The following is a 20,080-nucleotide window of genomic DNA, read 5'->3' on the forward strand; positions in this document are numbered from 1 at the left end:
CATTAATGCAGCAGCAAGAATTATGCTGATCCTCAGGACTGGATAGTGCAGCTGAATACAGGAAAAGGGAGTGAAAGGTTCAAGAACCAGGATGAGCAAATGTGATTAGTATTGTTCCATCCAATGATAAATACCGGTGGGGACCACTGACTGTTCCAGTGTTGAACCTTAATTCTGTGCCTCGGAGGTCCATAGAACTGCATAACACAATGAGAGATCAACTAGCCTAGCTCATAAATGAGAATTGCCATGGTGCAGTTGGTACATATTTCTGGGATTCCTTACAGTCTACTCCAAATGCAAAGAAAACCAAAACTGATTTGGTAAGATTGTTCAGATAATGCAAATAGACAAAAATACTTCAGTGGTGTGTGCTAATAATTTGCTTTGGACAGTCCAAAGCTTTGAAATCTTTGTAAATATAAGTTAGCAAAAACAGCCTTTTTAAAACAAGTGCAGTCATTAACTTGAATCAGTAGAGTTCGTTTGGTGCTGAAATTAACTCCTGCCTGCTAAATATCAGACATGATTCAGCAGTTGCTCTCTTGCCCCCAATTCAGAAGATTGTGAGTTCAATATCTACAGTAAAAACTGAATGCATCATCTAGGATCTCAAAAATGCTGCACTGAGGAAGTGTTCATTATCAGAAGTGCCTTCTTTCAGATAAGGTCCTAGGCTCATGAGTTCGAATCTAGCTGGCTCCCTTGCACGCTTTCCATCCGTGCTGGGTTGAGCGTTGAGCTAGCAACTCGGCCTCGTAAAAATAAGAAAGCCTGCTAAAAAACGCCGTCATGACGGCATCCCAATGACTCCACTCAGAGTTAAGGGCTTTCTTCTTCTTCATGTCTAATTTCTGTGACAGTAGTCAAAATGGAGGGGTCCTCTTGCTATCATGGGCACTACGAATTTCTTCTCCAACTTCACTAAAATACATTATCAGTTCATATCCTGTTGAAGCTCCTGTTGCCTTTGTTTCCCTACATCATAACACATGAAACACACTACAATGGCTTTGGGATGTTCTAAATAATGCAAACAATTTTGTTTTATATTTTTCTTATTTTTCCTGCCAATGAATTCCCATGTCAGACTAGCCTAGTGGCTAAATTGATTACTCTGTATAAATACATTATTAAAATAAAACATAACACTATTGTCATTCTTAGTAGTTGAGCTCAGGATTATCTGGGTTATTTGCAAACCTTTTCATTGCTTCGATCTCTTTTTCTTCTTTTCTAATTTGAATATGAAAAGCTTATTCAATTCAAAGGCCATCACTTTAATGACACTTGGCAGTCATTTGATTTATTAGGTTTAGAGGAAAAAAAATCCACTAAATATTTCATCATGCCATGCTAATCCTCGTAATATTGCCAGATGAAGCCTTGTACCTGTATTAGCAGAGACAGAATGGTGCGTAATTTTCTTGCCATCTTTGTAAAATTTCCATGAATCTTCTGAATAATAAAACAGATTTCTTGAAATATTCAGATTTAGGTTTGCCGTAAAAGTAACTGAAAATACATAATAAAGGAAAAAGATTCATGGTTTAATGTACATTTCAAGGGTCCTAAAGGGGAGTAAGTGGAAAATTAACTTTTCACTAGAATGCCTCAGGTCATTTTACAGGATGAGACACCTATTCATTGAAATTGCAATAACTTTGTAACCTATTTTGTCTATTATTTTGTTTTATTATTGTCCCTACAGCCATCAGAAAAGATCCGAATTGAGATTGTATCTCTTACCCTAAGCGAAGACAGTCCAATCTTTAAGGATGAAACTATTCAAAGATTGTTTGTTGAATACAGATTCTACAATTTGCCTGCTGAAGAAACGCCATTGTCTCTTCCAAAGCCATGCAGTGGACAATGGATCAGTTATAATCACAGCAATGGTAAAGATAAAATAGGTTAAAGAGGGTAATTGAATATGTTTCCTCCAAGGATTGCCATTTATAATTGCCATTTGTTAATCATTAATAATGGAGTCAAGATTGCCATCTAATTAAAATGATTCATTTAGCTATTTGCTATAAATAGAATTTTGAATTAAGTATATGTTATATTTAACGAGAATGAAGCCAATAAAATTAACAGTTGTCAGTGATAAGATATCGGCAATGGTTAATGATAGATCATAATTTTGGGAGTTGTTAATTCTGCTAATTTTTTTTCTTCCTTCTGAATCATCTTATTACGAAGTAATTTGAAACACTCTTTTTGGAAGATGTGGAGAACAGTGGTATGACCATAGGTACATCTAAAATGAAGAAATAAATAATGTATGCAATAAATAAATAAATAGAGTTGATTGAAACTGATTCCTTACTATTTTTGCAAAATATTTACTGCAGAAATATTTTCAGGAATCTCTTTAAAAATTATTATTGAACTATTATGGAAGTTTTGAGAACTGTTTACACATCACTTCAGAAACGAAAATCAGTAAAAGGACTTAACACAATAAAGAAGCTATCATTATTGGTCATAATTTTTAATAGAACACAATATTGAACAATAACAATATACTGAACTTTTCACTGTTGGACTTCGGCCACATTCCACCGTGATACAACACTTGGCGGCATGGGAGGTCGTTCCTACCTGTGGCCATCGAACGTGCAGCTCCTCCCGTGGAGGGTCAGACACCCTGAGCCAATAGACTGGTCCTGGACTTATTTTCCATCTGGCATAGTTTGCATTTTGGTGTTTGATTGTTGAGGTTTTTTGTATTGCTATATTTACACTCTATTCTTAGTTGAGGAATGGGCAAGATCCTAAAGGCAGCTGCAATGGCAGTAGTAGAGAAGTCCTGACAGTGGAGCTATGTCCCAGAGGTTCTGGAGACAACAGCAGCTAGAGGTGTTGGGTCCCTGGTCAGAAACGTATGGTTAATGTATTTTTTGGAATTCCATCACACTGTACCCGTTGTGACAATATTCAAAAATGTTTCAAAGAAAGCAATCTCATGAAAGGTATTTTACTAGTGTCTTCCTTTCCAACTATAGAGCTATGAAAATCCTTTTATCAAAACTAATCCAGGTTACAGATGTTCAGATATATTATAAACAATCCTCAGTTTATTGATAATATGTATAATTTGGAATTGTACAAAATTCTGGAGCATTGGATTTCCTATGTAATCTGCCTAACAACTGAAATAGTCTACCGATGGGCAAATGAAAGTGTTGCAGTAAGAATAATTGGCAGTGGTTCAGACAAATGGTTTATTGTAAAATTTCATTGAATTCTCTTCTTAAATAAGGTGGAAACTAGATATCATAATGGAGAAGGAAAATCTAAATTCATGTCATGACTAGTGGTTTCATTGTACCTCCATTTAGAGAGATTTCAAACAAAGATGTATACTTCTCAAAACTATTCTGAGTGTTCTTTTGCCATTTTGAACCTCATGGGCCAAAAGAGTCAGTGAAGATGATCATTTCTTCAAGCAAACTGTGTGCACATCCTTGAATCTTTTCCTCTGCCTACCTGGAAATCTGCTCCCATGACACAGCTTGAAATAGAGTTATCTGTTTCAGGAATTTGATATTAAGCATGTGCCTGTTATAATTGACTATCTGTGACTAGGGCTTCAGTGCCAGGGTTCTTTACCTGGGTGCAAATTCTGGAGTTGGTGCACTTATATTTGCAGTGGACTTGACAGTTTTTTTATGGGGACAGTACTTGTAGTATCTTTCCATTGTTTTGAGTTTACCAGCTGTATATTGTCGAGGTCTTAGAAGGCCTCGTAGATCATAAGTTTTGCGCCAGATCTAAAGTTTTGTTCTTCAAATACCCTTTTCCTCAATCAACCAAAGTTTGCACTGGGGCACCGAAGATGCTGGTGAATTTCATTGTTGATGCTGTAACCCTGAGCTTCCAGTCTCCTATCACTCTAATTCTCTGCCCCTTTTCCTCTCTGTTTTTGTTCTCCTACATCACTGCAAAAATGCCCCACATAAGCTTGAGGAAGACAATATTTTCCTTTTGGATTTAGTGATGCCCTACAGATTCAATATTGAATTTATTAATTTCAGGTAACCTCTGCTTTTTGTTTCCTCTCTCCCCTGATGTGGTTGTAAATTCTCTGTTTCAATGTACTTCTTTTTCCTTTGCTATTTTCCAAGTGCTGTATTTTAAAGTATTTGTTACCTTGACAACTTTTTTCTCCACCTTATCACAGGCATTCTTTCTGTTTTCCCTTCTCCCTCTCCCTCCCACTCCACCCTCCTCCTCCCTCCCCTCCCCTACACACACTCTCTCTCTCTCCCCCCTCCCTCTCTCTCCCCTCACCCTCTCTCTCTCCTCCCTCTCTCCTCCCCGTTCTCTCCCCTCCCCTTTCTCTCTCTCCCCTCCCCCTTTCTCTCTCTCCCCTCCTCCCTTTCTCTCTCTCCCCTCCCCCTCTCCTTCTCTCCCCTCTCCTCCCCCTCTCCTCCCCCTCCTTCTCCCCCCTCCTTCTCTCCCCTCTCCTTCTCCCCTCTCTCCCTCTCTCCCCTCTCCTTCTCCCCTCTCTCCCTCTCTCCCCTCCCCCTCTCTCCCACCCTACTTACCTACCCCACTGTTTCCTTCCTTTTCTGTTTGTAATTGAGGGCCTTGTTCCCAAACATTTACTCTATATCTCTCTCCGTTAAAGCTGGTCCTGCAGTCTGTGCATTTAGTTCGAGATTTCCATTATGTATAGTTTTTTTTTGCTCTGATTGAAATGAAACCCTGATTCAGTGACATTCTTTACAAAGTAATATGTTGAAACTCCAACTCACACATAGCCTCTTGTGTTAAATATTTTTTATAGGAAGCAATAAGAAAATAATTAAAAACTAGCATTGAACTGTTCCATATACTGAATTGTTCTCAGTTCTGACAAAATGCCATGCTGCAAGTTTTACTTAGTGCATTACGGGACAGTTCTGTCTTAGCAGAGTTGTGGCAGATGTAGAAAATTAAATTACTTGCAGAGTCAGGAAAGATAACTGCTGTGCCATATACGATCATTATCACCATCTCTATGGGTGAAAGAACATGCAGTAAATCCCCTTAAATATATGGCAGTAAGTGGTGACTGTTTTTCCAGTTGACACTGCCAGTGCCATTAACAACAAGTGACAGTTAGGTGGCACAATCAAATATTGCCTGTATCATTTTCTGACAGTACACATATAAAGCTGCCACCAATGTGACATGTGATCACATGATCTTAGATTTAATACAATGATACCTTTCAGCTTGCTATTTCTTGAAGGGTAAACATAGAAAGGGAAAGAAATAGAGGCTTTTATGTTTTTCTAAATGGAATGTAGAATTGTTGATGTCAGTTTGCATCAAATGATCTGGCATGACTTTTCTTGACAGTGATCCATGTGGATAAAGAAAATAACCAGCAGAGGAGGCAGTTCCTTGGGTCAGTGCTTCAAGGTCTCGAGTCAAACCTTGAAAGGTAATTATTAATTGCAGTTATGTCACACCAGTTTTTTTTAGGATGCAATGATAAGAACTTCTGTGTACTATTTGAAAGTACTTTCAGATTACCTGGGTCTGAAAAATATTGTTCTAGCATGTCATTCCTTTTTAGAGCATTTTAAAGAATCACATTAAGTAATAAAGCCCAAGTAAACCTTTCTGCTTAATATATTACACCCTTATTGATAAAAAGAGAATCAAACTTTCATTTTGGAAATAATAATCCTTGAGTTATTTTTCAGCCATGCTTGTTATTATCAAGGAGGTCATTTAGTCCATGGTGGCTCCAAACAGAGCAATGTCATCAGTCCAACTCCCCATCATTTTATTGTCCTATACCCCTTCAACTTAGTCCCTCTCACACATCCAGCAACTTCACCTTTTGATTCTTCAGCTACATACCCACAGGGAGAGGCAATTCATAGTCATTAATTAACCTAACAGCAGGATTTGGGAAGAAACTGGAGCATTTGGAAAATATGCAGTTACAGGAAAATCTTCAGGCTGACAAACTGTTGATGGTGATCTCTGTGTAAGGCCTCAACCATTTATATTAGTGACCTGGATGAGGGCTGATGTAAAAAGGCAAGTGGGAAAGCAAGCCATGAAAAAGACAAAAGGAGTCTGTAAAGGCTAGGTGAGTGGGTACAAATTTAGTATCTGAGGATATGTTAGATTAACTAAGTTGGATAGAAAAGTAGAAGAACTACAGAATGATGCTGTAAAGTCAAATCAGAGTGTCTTGGTATGTCAAACATAGAACATTAATGTACAAGTACAACAAGTAATTAAGAAAGTAACTGAAATATATTACGAGTTAACTACAACAGCAGGAAAGTCCTGTGACAACTGGGTGTTGGTAAGACCACATCTTGTGTGATCGTATTACCTAGAGAGATATAGTTGTTTTAGAGGCAGTTCAAGCTGATTCCAGGGTTGAAGTAGTTTTGTTAAGAGGAAAGATTGACCAGACTCACTGGAATTTTGAAGAACTGAAAGGTGGGCTTGTTCAAGCATATAAAATTTGTAGGGAATTTGACAGTTTAGGTGATGAAAGAATATTTCCTAATGAGGGAATCTAAAACTAGGGAACATAAATTCAGTTTAAGGGGACCGTACAACTGGCAAATATCTTCTCCTATTACCTCTAACAAAATCCATCTGCTTGTTGTTCCTAAAGATCCTTAGAACTTCTACCTAGGAGGAGGTTTCACCAAAGAAAATATTATGGGGTTGGTCTATAATCTGGATTCCACTCACAAGTCTTTCCAGGCTCTCTCTCTACAATATCTTCACATACATCATTACTGCTCACTAATGCTTTAGCCTGAAACACAACAGGTGAACCATGTTTCAATATTCACATAGTGGAACTGATAAATTACTAGGCCAATATCTCTGATATACTTCCAAACCAACACATGACTTGCAATTCAAAAAAGTCACATCATTTTAACCATTACTGATTTTCCTTTAATTGTTTCACTTAGTCATTTCAATTATTTCTGTAAACAGTATTTGCTAATAGTTACATTAGACAGAAAAATTCTTTCAAGTGTGACAGAGAAAGATCTGTCATTTTAGTTTGAAGATTTTAATTAGAAGATTTCAGCTTTGTACACAGTAGAGATTTCCACTGGACTCTTGGAGTATCTCTTGAAAAATTTACCTCTGCTTTCATTATTAGTATAAAGTTTACGGTTGTAAGTGATCCACCTGAAGATGAACAGGACCTGGAATGTGAAGATATTGGCTTTGCATATGTTAATCTGAGAGAGCTTTTCCTAAAGGAAGAGGACATTATTGAACAGGACATTGACAGTGAGTACATTTGAAAATGAGAGGACAATTTTGTTGGTTCAAGAACAAAAGATACCACAGTTGTAGCAATTGCCCTAATTGGATTTATGGCCTGTATATCTTTGATAAAGCAATTTATTTGCTCTTCGTTATCAATAACTCAAAATGTTTCAATCTAATTAATAAGCATGCAGACAGATACCATGAAGATCATTATAAATCCAATACCTGTTAGTTTTGGTTTGACAATTCAAATAATCTATAAATGAGAATTTATGAATTCATGAGTTGAGGGTTAAGGGGCAAAAGTTTAGGGGTAACATGAGGGGGAACTTCTTTACTCAGAGAGTGGTAGCTGTGTGGAATGAGCTTCCAGTAGAAGTGGTAGAGGCAGGTTCGATTTTGTCATTTAAAAAAAATTGGATAGGTATATGGACAGGAAAGGAATGGAGGGTTATGGGCTGAGTGCAGGTAGATGGGACTAGGTGAGAGTAAGCGTTCGGCATGGACTAGAAGGGCCGAGATGGCCTGTTTCTGTGCTGTAATTGTTATATGGTTATGGCAAATATGAAAACTTTAATATAATCTACAGCTTTTGGAGAAATGCGCTGCAGGGTCTATTGCTGTTATGTTTGCCTTTCTTCATCAGAAGTGCTACCTTATTCTCTTTTAAGTTCTGCCTTCAGGTGCAACCCTTTTTCCCAAAGGCACTAAAAGAAATTAGAAACTTAAAAAAATAGATATTCCAGTGATGTACATAAGGAAGGGACATTCACAAAAATTCTCTGTGCCATGACACACTTATCAATCCCAAGAATGAAATAATCTCCATATTCAAAGTAAGTATCAGTGCACAGTTGTCTGGTTTTGAATTGAAATCTTGTTGCTCCGTAGGAAGACGCAAATAATAGCAGAGATAAAGACCAAGTTGGGCTGACAGATACTGTAAAGACCAAGGCAAAGGCCATGAAGGGAAGTTCAAAGTAAATTTATTATTGAAATACATACATGTTACCATACATAACTCTGATGGTTGAGGGGTAATAACTGTTCCTGAACCTGGTGGTGCAAGTCCTGAAGATCCTGTACCTTCTTCCTGATGGCAGCAGTGAGAAGAGAGCATGGTCTGGATGGTTGATGATGGATTCTGCTTTTCTGTGACTGTGCTCCATGTAGATGTGCTCAATAGTGGGGAGAGCTTCACCTGTGATAGACTGGGCCATATCCACTATTTTTTGTAAGATTTTCCACTCAAGTGTTTCCATATCAGGCTGTGATGAAACCATTCAATATACACTTCATCACACATCCATAGAAGTTTGTCAAAGTTTTAGATGCCATGCTGAACTTCACGAACTTCTAAGGAAGTAGAGGTGCTGCCTAGCTTTCTTCATACTGGCACTTATGTGGTGGATCAAGGACAAACTCTCTGAAATGATAACACCGAGGAATTTAAAGTTTCTGACCCTCTCCACCTCTGATCCCCAGATTAGGACTGGTTTATGGACCTCCAGTTTCCTTCTTCTGAAGTGAATAATCAGCTCTTTGGTCTTGCTGACATTGAATGAGAGGTTGTTGTTGTGGCACCTCTCAGTCTCTCTCCTATATGCTGATTCATCACCACATTTGTCAGAAATCTTAATTATGGCATTCAAGCTGTGCTTAGCCTTACAGTCATATGTATAAGGTAAGTAGAGCAGGGAGCTAAGGGCATAGCCTAAATTATCCCATGACTAGGGTTGTCGGGGGCTGCTGGGGCGGTGCTAGGGCCTACTCCATGCTAAATAAATAAATGAACATCCTCATGGAATCCCAGAGGGTCTCTGGATCCTGCAAGGTGCTCAGAGTGAGTGAGTCTCAGATCCCATTCCTGAACTGCCCCTAGCACTTTTGATAAAACACAACCTTACGGGAGAGGCAGTGCTTTGCTTAATGTTAAACCTGTCAAGGAATTTAACAAATGTTTTAAAATGCTTGAAGTTGCTGGAATTAAAGTTGTTAAGTAGTAACATAAAATAAGTTAGTTTAATGCTCAAATCAATTAAAAATAATTAAAATCATTAAACCAAATTAAATTTTAAAAACTCATATCCTGCAAATGAGAATCCCCATTCAAATGTGAATAGGTCTCCAATCCTATGGTATATTGATCCAAGTATAATACTGAGGAACCTGACTTGAATTTAAGGATTATTTGGGATTTGTTTGGTGTGAACAACTCAATCTTGGATTTAGATTTAGATTTAGATTTAGATTTATTCATCACACGTACATACAGTGAAATGTGTCATTACTTTAAGAACCAACACACCCAAGGATTTGCTGGGGCAGCCGACGAGTATCAATCACCACCCAGTCTGATGCCAAAACAACAGAAGAACACAAAACACAGCAAAATTCGGCACACCAAGCAATAAAGCAACAACAGTGAAACAAGCCCCATTCGACCCTCTCCCACCTACCACACAACATAAATTCTCCAACCCCATGCAGGGTCTTCTTTAGCCTTCAGCAGACCTGCGGATTCGCATACACTGGGCCCCAACTTCCCCAACAGACTTGCAGAGATTTGCAGACCTAGGCTCCAACTATTGTGCCTCAACTTCCTGACTTCTAATCAACCTCCAGGCTTCAATCCAAACCTCCGATCGAGCTTTCGGGCTTTGATCTGATCGACCTGGACCTGATTGACCTTTGGGCTTCCATCTTTGGTATTGACCCATGACTCACCGATGATGACGAATGAGAACCCGAACTCTGGACCTCGAACAGTGGACTCCTTTTCCTTTCCCTTCAGAATTAGGGACCACAGCAAGTATGATTTAGTCTTGTGAGCTACACATTTGTCAAAGGAATTACATCATAGCTTTGTGTCATGCTGTCCATGCAGAGATTCTACATGGTTCTGTGTAACACACCAGTACCATTCCCTTGGTGAGAACAACAGCCATGAAAAGTCAGTACTAATGTAGATTCTTTCCACCAGGCTTATGTTTAACATGATGTGTTCAAATGCTACAAAAGACCTACACTTCCAATGCTAATGGTAAAAAAAATGTAGCTTCCAGGGTAAAAGATATTACCAGCAAAGATATATTGGCAATGGAATTAGATATTTCTAATTTATGTTCTTCAGTAAAAGTAAACATATCTTTTTATATATTTGTTATAATCTTGCCACAAATAATGTATTTAGGGAGTCTCCCCCATTTCTGTTTTATTGTACACTTGTGAAACTGACACTTACATTGACATGCTTTATCCATCAATCAATCAATGCAGTAAGCGCAGTGCAGTAAGTGAAAGACAGTAGTTTTATCTTTGTGATCTCAGCAAATCATAACCTTTTATTTTATAGCTTTTTGACATAAATCATCGAAGATGTTGCTCTCTGGAATGAGTTAACAGCCAATGATGATTTCTTTTATATCACATGAATGATGCAATAAAGACTGCTTAATGAAATCAGTTCTGTCCACTTTATGGAAGTTGAAAATTTATCAGAATCTTGAATATGATAAAGCCTTTGTAAAACCATTGAGATTCGTGCAAGATGATTATTTAGTAAAGTTCTCAAGGATTTAACCTAAAGATAAAAATTAGAAGTACAACTAAATTCCAGTGTACTCTTCTGTCATCCATAAATGTTGTTTAATCTATTCATCCAGTTCAGTATTCCACAGAAGAACTAACTCTATGAGACTATATATTTTATAAATTCGTGATACATGTAGACAATTAATGCAATGCCTTTCTATCTATAGTGCCTTGAAAAAGTATTCAGACCCGCAACTATTTTCACATATTACTGTCTCCTTTCTAAATTTCATATATTGAACCTGGATTTTTGAACTAATCTATAAAACATTGTGTATCAAATCAAAAGAAAAATTACCAAACCTTGAAGTTCAAAGCACATTTATTGTCAAAGTATGTACACTATATACTGTACACCCTTGAGATTCATCTCCTTACAGGCAACCACAAAACAAAGAAACCCAAGAGAACCCGTTAGAAAAAAACTGTCAAACATCCAATATGCAAAAAAAAGAATCGTGCAAACAATAAAAGTAAGCAAACAATATTCAGAAGCTTACAAAAGTGAATCCACAGCCACGAAGCCAGTCACAGCCGATGCAGGAGCCCAGTAGTTGCAGGCCACAGCCTCAGTTCCGCGCAGAGACAAGTAAACCTCGCTGAGCAGCAAGCTGAACACTGAACTCACCTCCAGCCCCAAAACCCTGATTTTTCAATCTGGCTCGGCTAAGCAGTGGTCTTTGCTCAATCTTGGGCCCAGGCACTGGCACCTCACCTCAGTTCTGCCGTTTCAAATCGCCTCCACGTCTGCTCTGGCAGCCAAACATTGGCTAGTTCCCCACTCTTGAGCCAGGCCCCTGCGACCTTGATTCAGCATGTCTACACCACACCACCACAATCCTGCACCTTCGAGACTTCAGTTCACACCACAAAAGTGGCAGGTTATACAGGCGGTTCAAAAGCTCAACTCAGAAGGGACGTTACAGGCTATTGATTACAGTGATCGTTTTTGAGAAAAAGTGTGATTAATAAAGTAGTTAATAGATGTTTTTGAGAAATTATGAGGCTGAAAAATATTCATCCACTTTTGTAATTACTACACTAGTTTTCCTCAGGTGCAATACTCTCTATGACCTTACTAGCTCATCCAGTTTGTTGATGTAGAAAATTGGAGGATCACCTGTTTTCAATGAATTGTTAAGAATAAATACCCCCTCTCTCTGTAAGGTCCAACAGTATGGTAGATTTTCAACAGACCAGACCAAGATGTAGACATTCAAGACAAGTCAGGAAAATGATAATGGAAAAGTATAAATCTGGGGAAGAATACAAAACCATCTCAAAGGCATGAACATACCTCAGAGCTCAGTACAGTCTATCAAAAAAATGTGGAAAAATATGAAACCACAGCTATACTGCCTATGTCACGCTACCCCTCGAAACAACGTACTAGCGGATTTTCTTATAAAACTCCATGACAGTGTGCTTAAATGAATTGATGAACTTTTAAAGGTCACACCAAATATTGAGTTGATTTAGTTTTTTACTATTCACTGTTCTTTATAGTGAATTTTTCAGTAGATGCTTGTCATTTCATTATTTTAAAAGCATCTTCCCTTTACAGAATATTTTTCCATGAGCCTGCATTTTTATGAGAAAGGTATAAAGAAAATGGTGGTTTTTATTTTTACTTTTGAAAAAGATATAGGAGCAAAAGAAGAGCGAAACCTGCATTAAAATAACTATTTTGACTTATTGATATGTTGTTCCCACATTTGCAAGAATTTCTGCTCCCATTAAAGTGATGTGCAGCTAACGATAATGGGGTTGTCATGATGGGAGATATTAAATTCCCCAATTTTGATTGGCATCTCCCGAGAGCAAGGGGTTTAGATGAGGTGGAGTTTGTAAGGTATGTTCAGGAAGGTTTCCTGACACAATATGTAAATAAGCCTGCAAGAGGAGAGTCTGTACTTGTTCTGGTATTAGGAAATGAACCTGGTCAGGTGTCAGGTCTCTCAGTGGGAAAGCATTTTGGAAATAGTGATTACAATTCTATCTCCTTTACCATAGCATTGGAGAGAGATAGGAGCAGACAAGTTAAAAAAAACGTTTAATTAGAGTAAGGGGAAATATGAAGCTATTAAGCAGGAACTTGGAAGTATAAATTGGGAACAGGTGTTCTCAGGGAAATGTACGGCAGAAATGTGGTAAATGTTCAGGGGATATTTGAGTGATGTTCTGCATAGGTACGTTCCAATGAGACAGGGAAAGAATGGTAGGGTACAAGATCCGTGGTGCACAAAGGCTGTTGTAAATCTAGTCAAGAAGAAAAGAAGAGCTTACAAAAGGTTCAAAAAACTAAGTAATGATATGAATCTAGAAGATTGTAAGGCTAGCAGGAAGAATGAAATTAGGAGAGCCAGAAGGGGCCATGAGAAGGCCTTGGCGGACAGGATTAAGGAAAACCCTAAGGCATTTTACAAGTATGTGAAGAGCAAGATGATAAGACGTGTGAGAATGGGACCAATCAAGTGTGACAGTGGAAAAGTGTGTATGGAACTGGGGGATGTAGCGGAAGTACTTAATGAATACCTTGTTTCAGTATTCACTACAGATAAGGATCTTGGTGTTTGTAGGGATGACTTACAGCAGACTGAAAAGCTTGAGCATTAAGGCATTAAGAAAGAGGATGTGCTGGAGATTTTGGAAAACATCAAGCTGGATAAGTCACTGGGACTGGACGGGATATACCACCGGCTACTGTGGGTGGCGAGGGAGGAGATTGCTGAGCCTTTGGCAATGATCTTTACATCATCAGTGGGGACGGGAATGGTTCCGTAGGACTTGAGGGCTGCAGATTTTGTTCCCTTATTCAAGAAAGGAAGTAGAGATAGCCCAGGAAATTATAGACCAGTGAGTCTTACTTCAGTGGTTGGTAATTTGATGGAGAAGATCCTGAGAGGCAGGATTTATGAACATTTGGAGAGGCATAATATAATTAGGAATAGTCAGCATGGCACTGTCAAAGGCGTGTCATGCCTTATGAGCCTGTTTGAGTTTTTTGAGGATGTGACTAAACACATTGATGAAGGAAGAGCAGTAGATGTAGTGCATATAGATTTCAGCAAGGCATTTGATAAGGTACCCCATGCAAGGCTTATTGAGAAAGCAAGGAGGCATGGGATCCAAGGGGACCTTGTTTTGTTGATCCAGAACTGGCTTGCCCACAGAAGGCAAAGAGTGGTTGTAGATGGGTCATATTCTGCATGGAGGTTGGTTACCAGTGGTGTGCCAGGGATCTGTTCTGACTCCCCTTCTCTCCGTGCTTTTATAAATGACCTGGAAGAGGAAGTGGAGGGATGGGTTAGTAAATTTCCTGGTGACATGAAGGTTGGGGGTGTTGTGGATAGTGTGGAGGGCTGTCAGAGGTTACAGTGGGGCATCGATAGGATGCAAAACTGGACTGAGAAGTGGCAGATGGAGTTCAACCCAGATAAGTGTGAGGTGCAAACACAAGGAAACCTGCAGATGCTGGAAATTCAAGCATCACATACAAAATGCTGGTGGAACGCAGAAGGCCAGGCAGCATCTATAGGAAGAATTACAGTTGACGCTTCGGGCCAAAACCCTTCACACTGATGAAAGGTCTCGGCCCGAAACATTGACTGTACTTCTTCCTATAGATGCTGCCTGGCCTGCTGTGTTCCACCAGCATTTTGTGTGTGTTGCTTAAATGTAAGGTGGTTCATTTTGGTAGGTCAAGTTTGAAGACAGAATATAGTATTAATGGTAAGACTCTTGGCAGTGTGGAGGATCAGAGGGATCTTGGGGTCTGAATCCAATCAAAGCTGCTGCGCAGGTTGACTATATGTTTAAGAAGGTATACGGTGTATTGGTCTTCATCAACCATGGGATTGAGTTTAAAAGCCAAGAGGTAATGTTACAGCTGTATAGGACCCTGTTCAGACCCCACTTGGAATACTGTGCTCAGTTCTGGTCACCTCACTACAGGAAGGATATGGAAACTATAGAAAGAGTGCAGAAGAGAGTTACAAAGATGTTGCCTGGATTGGGTAGCATGCCTTATGAGAATAGGTTGAGTGAACTTTGGCCTTTTCTCTTTGGAGCGACGGAGGATGAGATGTGACCTGATAGAGGTGTAAGATGATGAGAAGCATTGATTGTGTGGATAGTCAGAGGCTTTTTGCCAGGGCTGAAATGACTAACACGAGAGGGCACAGTTTTAATGTGCTTGGAAGAAGGTACAGGGGAGATGTCAGGGGTAACTTTTTATGCAGAGAGTGGTGAGTGCGTGGAATGGGCTTCCGGTGACAGTGGTGGAGGTGGATACAATAGGATCTTTTAAGAGACTCGTAGAGCTTAGAAAAATAGAGGGCTATTGGTAACCCTAGGGAATTTCTAAAGTAAGTACATGTTTGGCACAGCATTCTATGTTTCTATGTTGGAAAATAGTTGATATATTGCACTGTCTTTTGTGGCCTCATGATGGTGAAGCAGTGATTCCCTATTCTAATTTTTTCCAAGTTTGACTTTTCTGTACCAATTTGTTATTACGCTTTGGTTTTGTAGACTACATAGAAAAGTATGCTTACATGTTTGAATTCAATAGGTACATTTACTATCAGAGAAATGTATACAATATACGTACTGAAATTCAGAAAACATCCTGAACATCCACAAAAACAGAGGACTGCCCCAAAGAATGAATGACAGTTAAATATTGGAACCCCAAAGCCCTCCCCAACTCCCCCTCCCATACACAAGCAGCAGCAAAGCAACGACCCCCCCCCACCAGCAAAAAAGCATCGGCACCCCCCCCACCACCGAGCACTCACGCGTGCAGCAAAGCATCAATAAAGACACAGACTTGCAGTACCCCAAAGACTACGCGTTCACCCAGTAATTGGACATACCACAGGCTCTCTCTCCCTAATAAAGGAAAAAGAGATGTTCCCATTTCACAGCGAGAGGGGAGACATGGATACGTAACAAAGCAACTTGCCGATTTATGGTGTTAAAAGTCTGTTGCATCACTTTTTCAGAGCTCTTTGCCTAAAGAACTTGGAACTCTGGGCAGACAACCAGCAGCTGGCTCACTGCTTTCGATCTTCTGTCTCCCACAACACACTAAGCAGTGGCAGCAACCTCGAGTTCACCCGCCTCCAGAGCCACGAAAATTCGGCACCCTGAAGGCGTGCTAGTCTTCTAAGCTGCGTCCTTGGCATATTGAAAAACGGCCAGTTGTGAGACCCCGAGAGCAGGTCCCGTTCTTGCAAAGAACCAAAGTCAGCGTGTAACTCCAGGTCAGGGTCTTCCAAAGAACCCTGAAAAGGAAAAAAAAGATATCAAAAATAGAAATAGAGCTGTTTCCGAAGATGCAAACAAAGGAGTTGCTGTTAGGCACCATCATCCTCCTAAGTATTCCTGCTTCTTTTAAGATATTGAAGAACAGTAGCTCATCCTTTTTTCAGAAGTCAAGTGCTTTGGAGGTTATTAAGTACTTCTGAATCTATTGTTATAATGTAGGAAAAGATGGGCATGAACTTTCAGACAACATCCCTTAAACAGCAATAGATTAAGTAAAAATACAATTTTCATTTTGATTCCTAAGTGGGGAGTGGGTTGTAGGCCAGATCAGCAGATAAGACTCCCCTACTCTTCTACAAAATAACTTAATGGTATCTTTTACATCCACACTGGAGAACAAAGGGCTTCAAATTTAACTTCTCATTCAAAGATTGGTGTCACTGGCAATGTAGCAATTCCTTAGTAATGGACTGGAGTGTCACCCTTAAGTTTTCTGTGTTCAACTCTGTAGAGCAGAATGTAAGCATGCATTCTTCCAAGATTTGGAAGTGCTAACCAATGCGCTAATGCTGGCAAACTCTTTTTCAAGGCTTTAAAAAGTTACTCTCAGCCGTTTGCCTCTGTTGATTGCCTATTCTGGGTTCTCTTGACAAGCTGAGGCTAAAGGAAACAATCAATTCATACCCCACTCACCTGAGAGTCATAGTTTGCAACTTATTGAAGCCTGGCAATTAGTGTATATGTATCTGCTCAAGTCTTCATCACTTATGAGTGTAAGGGACCATCACCCCGCTACACCTCCCCTAGCACACACAAACAGAGTGAATCTTGTTAGTTGGACGTAAAAGGAAATAGAGCAAGTGAAAATTAAGTGCATTGTCAAAGTGAGAAATTGGACTTGCCCTAAGTTGTTATGTACCACTCAATATTTACCTGCAAACACATGATCTGAGGTCTAGGTGTGACCAGAATAATGCAGGGTGTTACTATTCAGAAAGGAAATGAACATTATTAAAAGAATGAGTTGAAGTAAATTATACTGGCAACTTGTTTCTTTAAGAAGGTGAGAAGGTTAAATTAGTGTGTGCTGTGGGGAAATGTTTAGTAAAGAAAATCCAGTATAGAATGAATTGACATTTGGTAAAATATGAGCTAATGAATGAAAGTCCAAAATTTTGTAAAAACAGATCTTATTTGACTAATTTGATTGAGTTTTGATGAAATAAGAATGCATTGATGAGAGTATTGCAGCTGATGTTGCCAATATGGATTTTCAAAGTATTCCTTTGATTAAAATGTCATATCAGATAAATCTACAACCAGAATGTAGTAAACTGTGATGCTTTTCAACAGTAAGTATTGGGACTATTGCTCTTTTTGGTGTATTTAAATAACCTGCATTTGAATGCTGACAGTATTCATAAATCTCCTTTGCACTCTTCCCAACTTAATGATACCTTTCCTACAACAATAAGGCTGAATCTATACACTATAGTCCAAGTGTGGCCTCACCAATATCTTGTACAATATGTTAGTCAGTCGTACTTTGATCATGGATTTCCCCCTTGCACTGTATGAGGAGTGGGGCCTTTGTACAGATGTCTGACGTGGAGAATGGCTGATCTATGCAAGTGCAAATCACAACTCAAAGCATCTTGTTGAATTTCCAGAAAATCATAATTTTCAGACATCTTGGTTGATTAGCCATTTATCTAGTTATGTGCTACCGTACTGAGTTGTGCAGTCTTATCCTGTCCCTCAACCAGCATCTAAAATTATTCACCCAATTAATAACAAAAGAGGTTCTGTAGATACTTGAAATCCAGAGCAATGCACACAAAATCCCGAAGGAACTCAGCAGATCAGACAGCATGTATGGAGAACCCCATCTTCTTACTCTGACCTCTTCCAACTTATTTTCCAGTTCTAATAAAGGGTTTCAGCCCAAAATGTTGACTGTTTATTCCTCTCCTTAAGTGCTGCTACCTAATCAATTAATTCAATTGTTATTTGTGAACCCTTTGAAATCTTGCTCTGCATAAATTTGCTGTTATGTTTCCATAACTTGTAGCTTAATAAGCACTATTTAGTCCATAAATATTTTTTGCAATGGCACTAGGCCATGAAAAGCACTGTACTTACATGTGTCTTTTTTCAATTGCTTCAAGAATCTCACTACTGGTACCTGGCCGTAAGCAAAGCTACAATTCTATTTAATGTGTAGATTGACCTTTTTCCGATCATATTATGATTGCAGGAAATGAGTGGAAATATCATTCTTGTGGAAAAAGATCCTCTACCCAGTGTTAGAGTTAAGAAACATTGTTCAGAGGGAAAGGATATCTGTATCTTTAATTTGGTTTTGCTAACTCTGACCTGATTGCTTCATATTGACAGAGTGTAAGATCTCTCAGATTCGCTATCATCCTCAGTATAATGGAGAACCAAAACCACAATGAAATGTGTAGTTAGCTATTAAGTTTGCACTTTTAATGGGAAAGTGAATATCTTGTTTCATACTGTTTAAAACTGGCTCAGATTTAAACAAATATACTAAATTGTGTGGTTCCCACTGCAGCCTGCAATAAATACTTAGGACATGATATTCTGATCTCTTTGCAGTTGTCGATCCCCAGGACAGCACATTAGTGACTGGTAAATTGAAAGTGACGGTGGAAGCATTGGAGGCATTGCGCTCAGTAAATGAAGAGAACAAATAGAGACAACTGAAGAACCACATATAATCTCCTGCTTGTAATACAGATAACAATGAGTTTACTTCTATTTTTCTGCATTGTAGGAAGTATCAAAGTTATTTAATTTCTGTGTTTCCTTTTTTTTGTTTTTCTAGTTCTGCATTCGTTCAAATTCATTTGTTTTCTACCTTTTTATTTAACACCATTGAATACTCACCCTTGCACAGGGTTTTATTAATAATTAACAACAGAGTGATTGAATGATCTGCATCATTTGCATTTTTGAACATTGTTACATATATATGTAAAATGCATAATTTTTTAATAAAGTATACTTAGCACACCACTTGTAAGTTTTTATATTGTCATTATCACTTAACTAAGTGAGAAAATAAAACCTTATGATTAGCTTCATTAAGAGTATCACGCTGTGAAGTTTTTAATAGTGGTAGAGTATAAAAATTGCACAGCAAAGCCTGGATTAATGTATTAATCTGCCTCTTTAAAATGCTAATGACTGTTTTATGCACATTAAATCTCAGTTCTGCTTTCCTTTGATGCATGCAAATTCTATAAATTAAATATTGATAATAATTGTAGGCACCTATAGACATCTCATACTCAGAACAATTTTTAAAATGTTTAAAACATCATACTTGTACGTGGATAGTGAAAGCAGATCAAAGGCTATTAAATTCACATAAATTGCAATAATTAGTCTCTGCATTGAATAGCCTATAAACTGGGGAAACATTTACAGTTAAAATAGTGTAAAAATACTTAATATAGATATTAATTAAAGAGAAAAAATATGTGCATTAAAAGTGAGTTTTTGGAGGCAATTGCTAGAGGCAGTTTCGCTTGCAATTTGGACAACGTGGTTTCTTAAGTGCCTGTGAGACATCCTTTTATTTGCAGTGTGTACTTCCTTATAGGCATGTTTAAATAGAAAAAGAGTGATGTGATTAATTAAAATAAACCTAATTTGGCATGATACATCGAATTTTTGCCTCAATGAACATGACTCATTTAATTTTACAAATTAGGCATTCACTTTTTCAATGATTAAAACTCTGGAAAATGAGTTCTCTCCACAGATTTAAGAACATTGAAGTCTGCTAATGGAAAGAAGATGGAATCGATTATGAAACAATTCATTACAGTTAAATACTAAAGTAGATATAATGTGTAAAAGCAAGGAAGGGTATCTGCATACAGTTTGAACCTTCTGATTAAATGACCCCCAATAATGG

At 38.5% G+C, this 20,080-nt stretch overlaps 1 protein-coding gene across 7 annotated transcripts in view; it reads left to right on the forward strand.

Annotated features, from left to right (window-relative positions):
- The window catches only part of rpgrip1l (RPGRIP1 like), a 194,637-nt gene extending 175,406 nt beyond the window's left edge, over positions 1-19,231 (forward strand). For all 7 annotated transcript variants that reach the window (XM_063066857.1, XM_063066856.1, XM_063066855.1 and 4 more), the window contains 4 exons: positions 1,712-1,898; positions 5,356-5,440; positions 7,151-7,284; positions 18,754-19,231. In XM_063066857.1, the coding sequence (XP_062922927.1) occupies positions 1,712-1,898; positions 5,356-5,440; positions 7,151-7,284; positions 18,754-18,851 (504 nt within the window). In that variant the 3' untranslated portion in view covers positions 18,852-19,231. The remainder of the gene's footprint in view (positions 1-1,711; positions 1,899-5,355; positions 5,441-7,150; positions 7,285-18,753) is intronic.
- Positions 19,232-20,080: the final 849 nt, after the last annotated feature.

This window comes from Mobula hypostoma, chromosome 14 (assembly GCF_963921235.1).
Source record: "Mobula hypostoma chromosome 14, sMobHyp1.1, whole genome shotgun sequence".
Lineage (NCBI taxonomy): Eukaryota > Metazoa > Chordata > Chondrichthyes > Myliobatiformes > Myliobatidae > Mobula > Mobula hypostoma.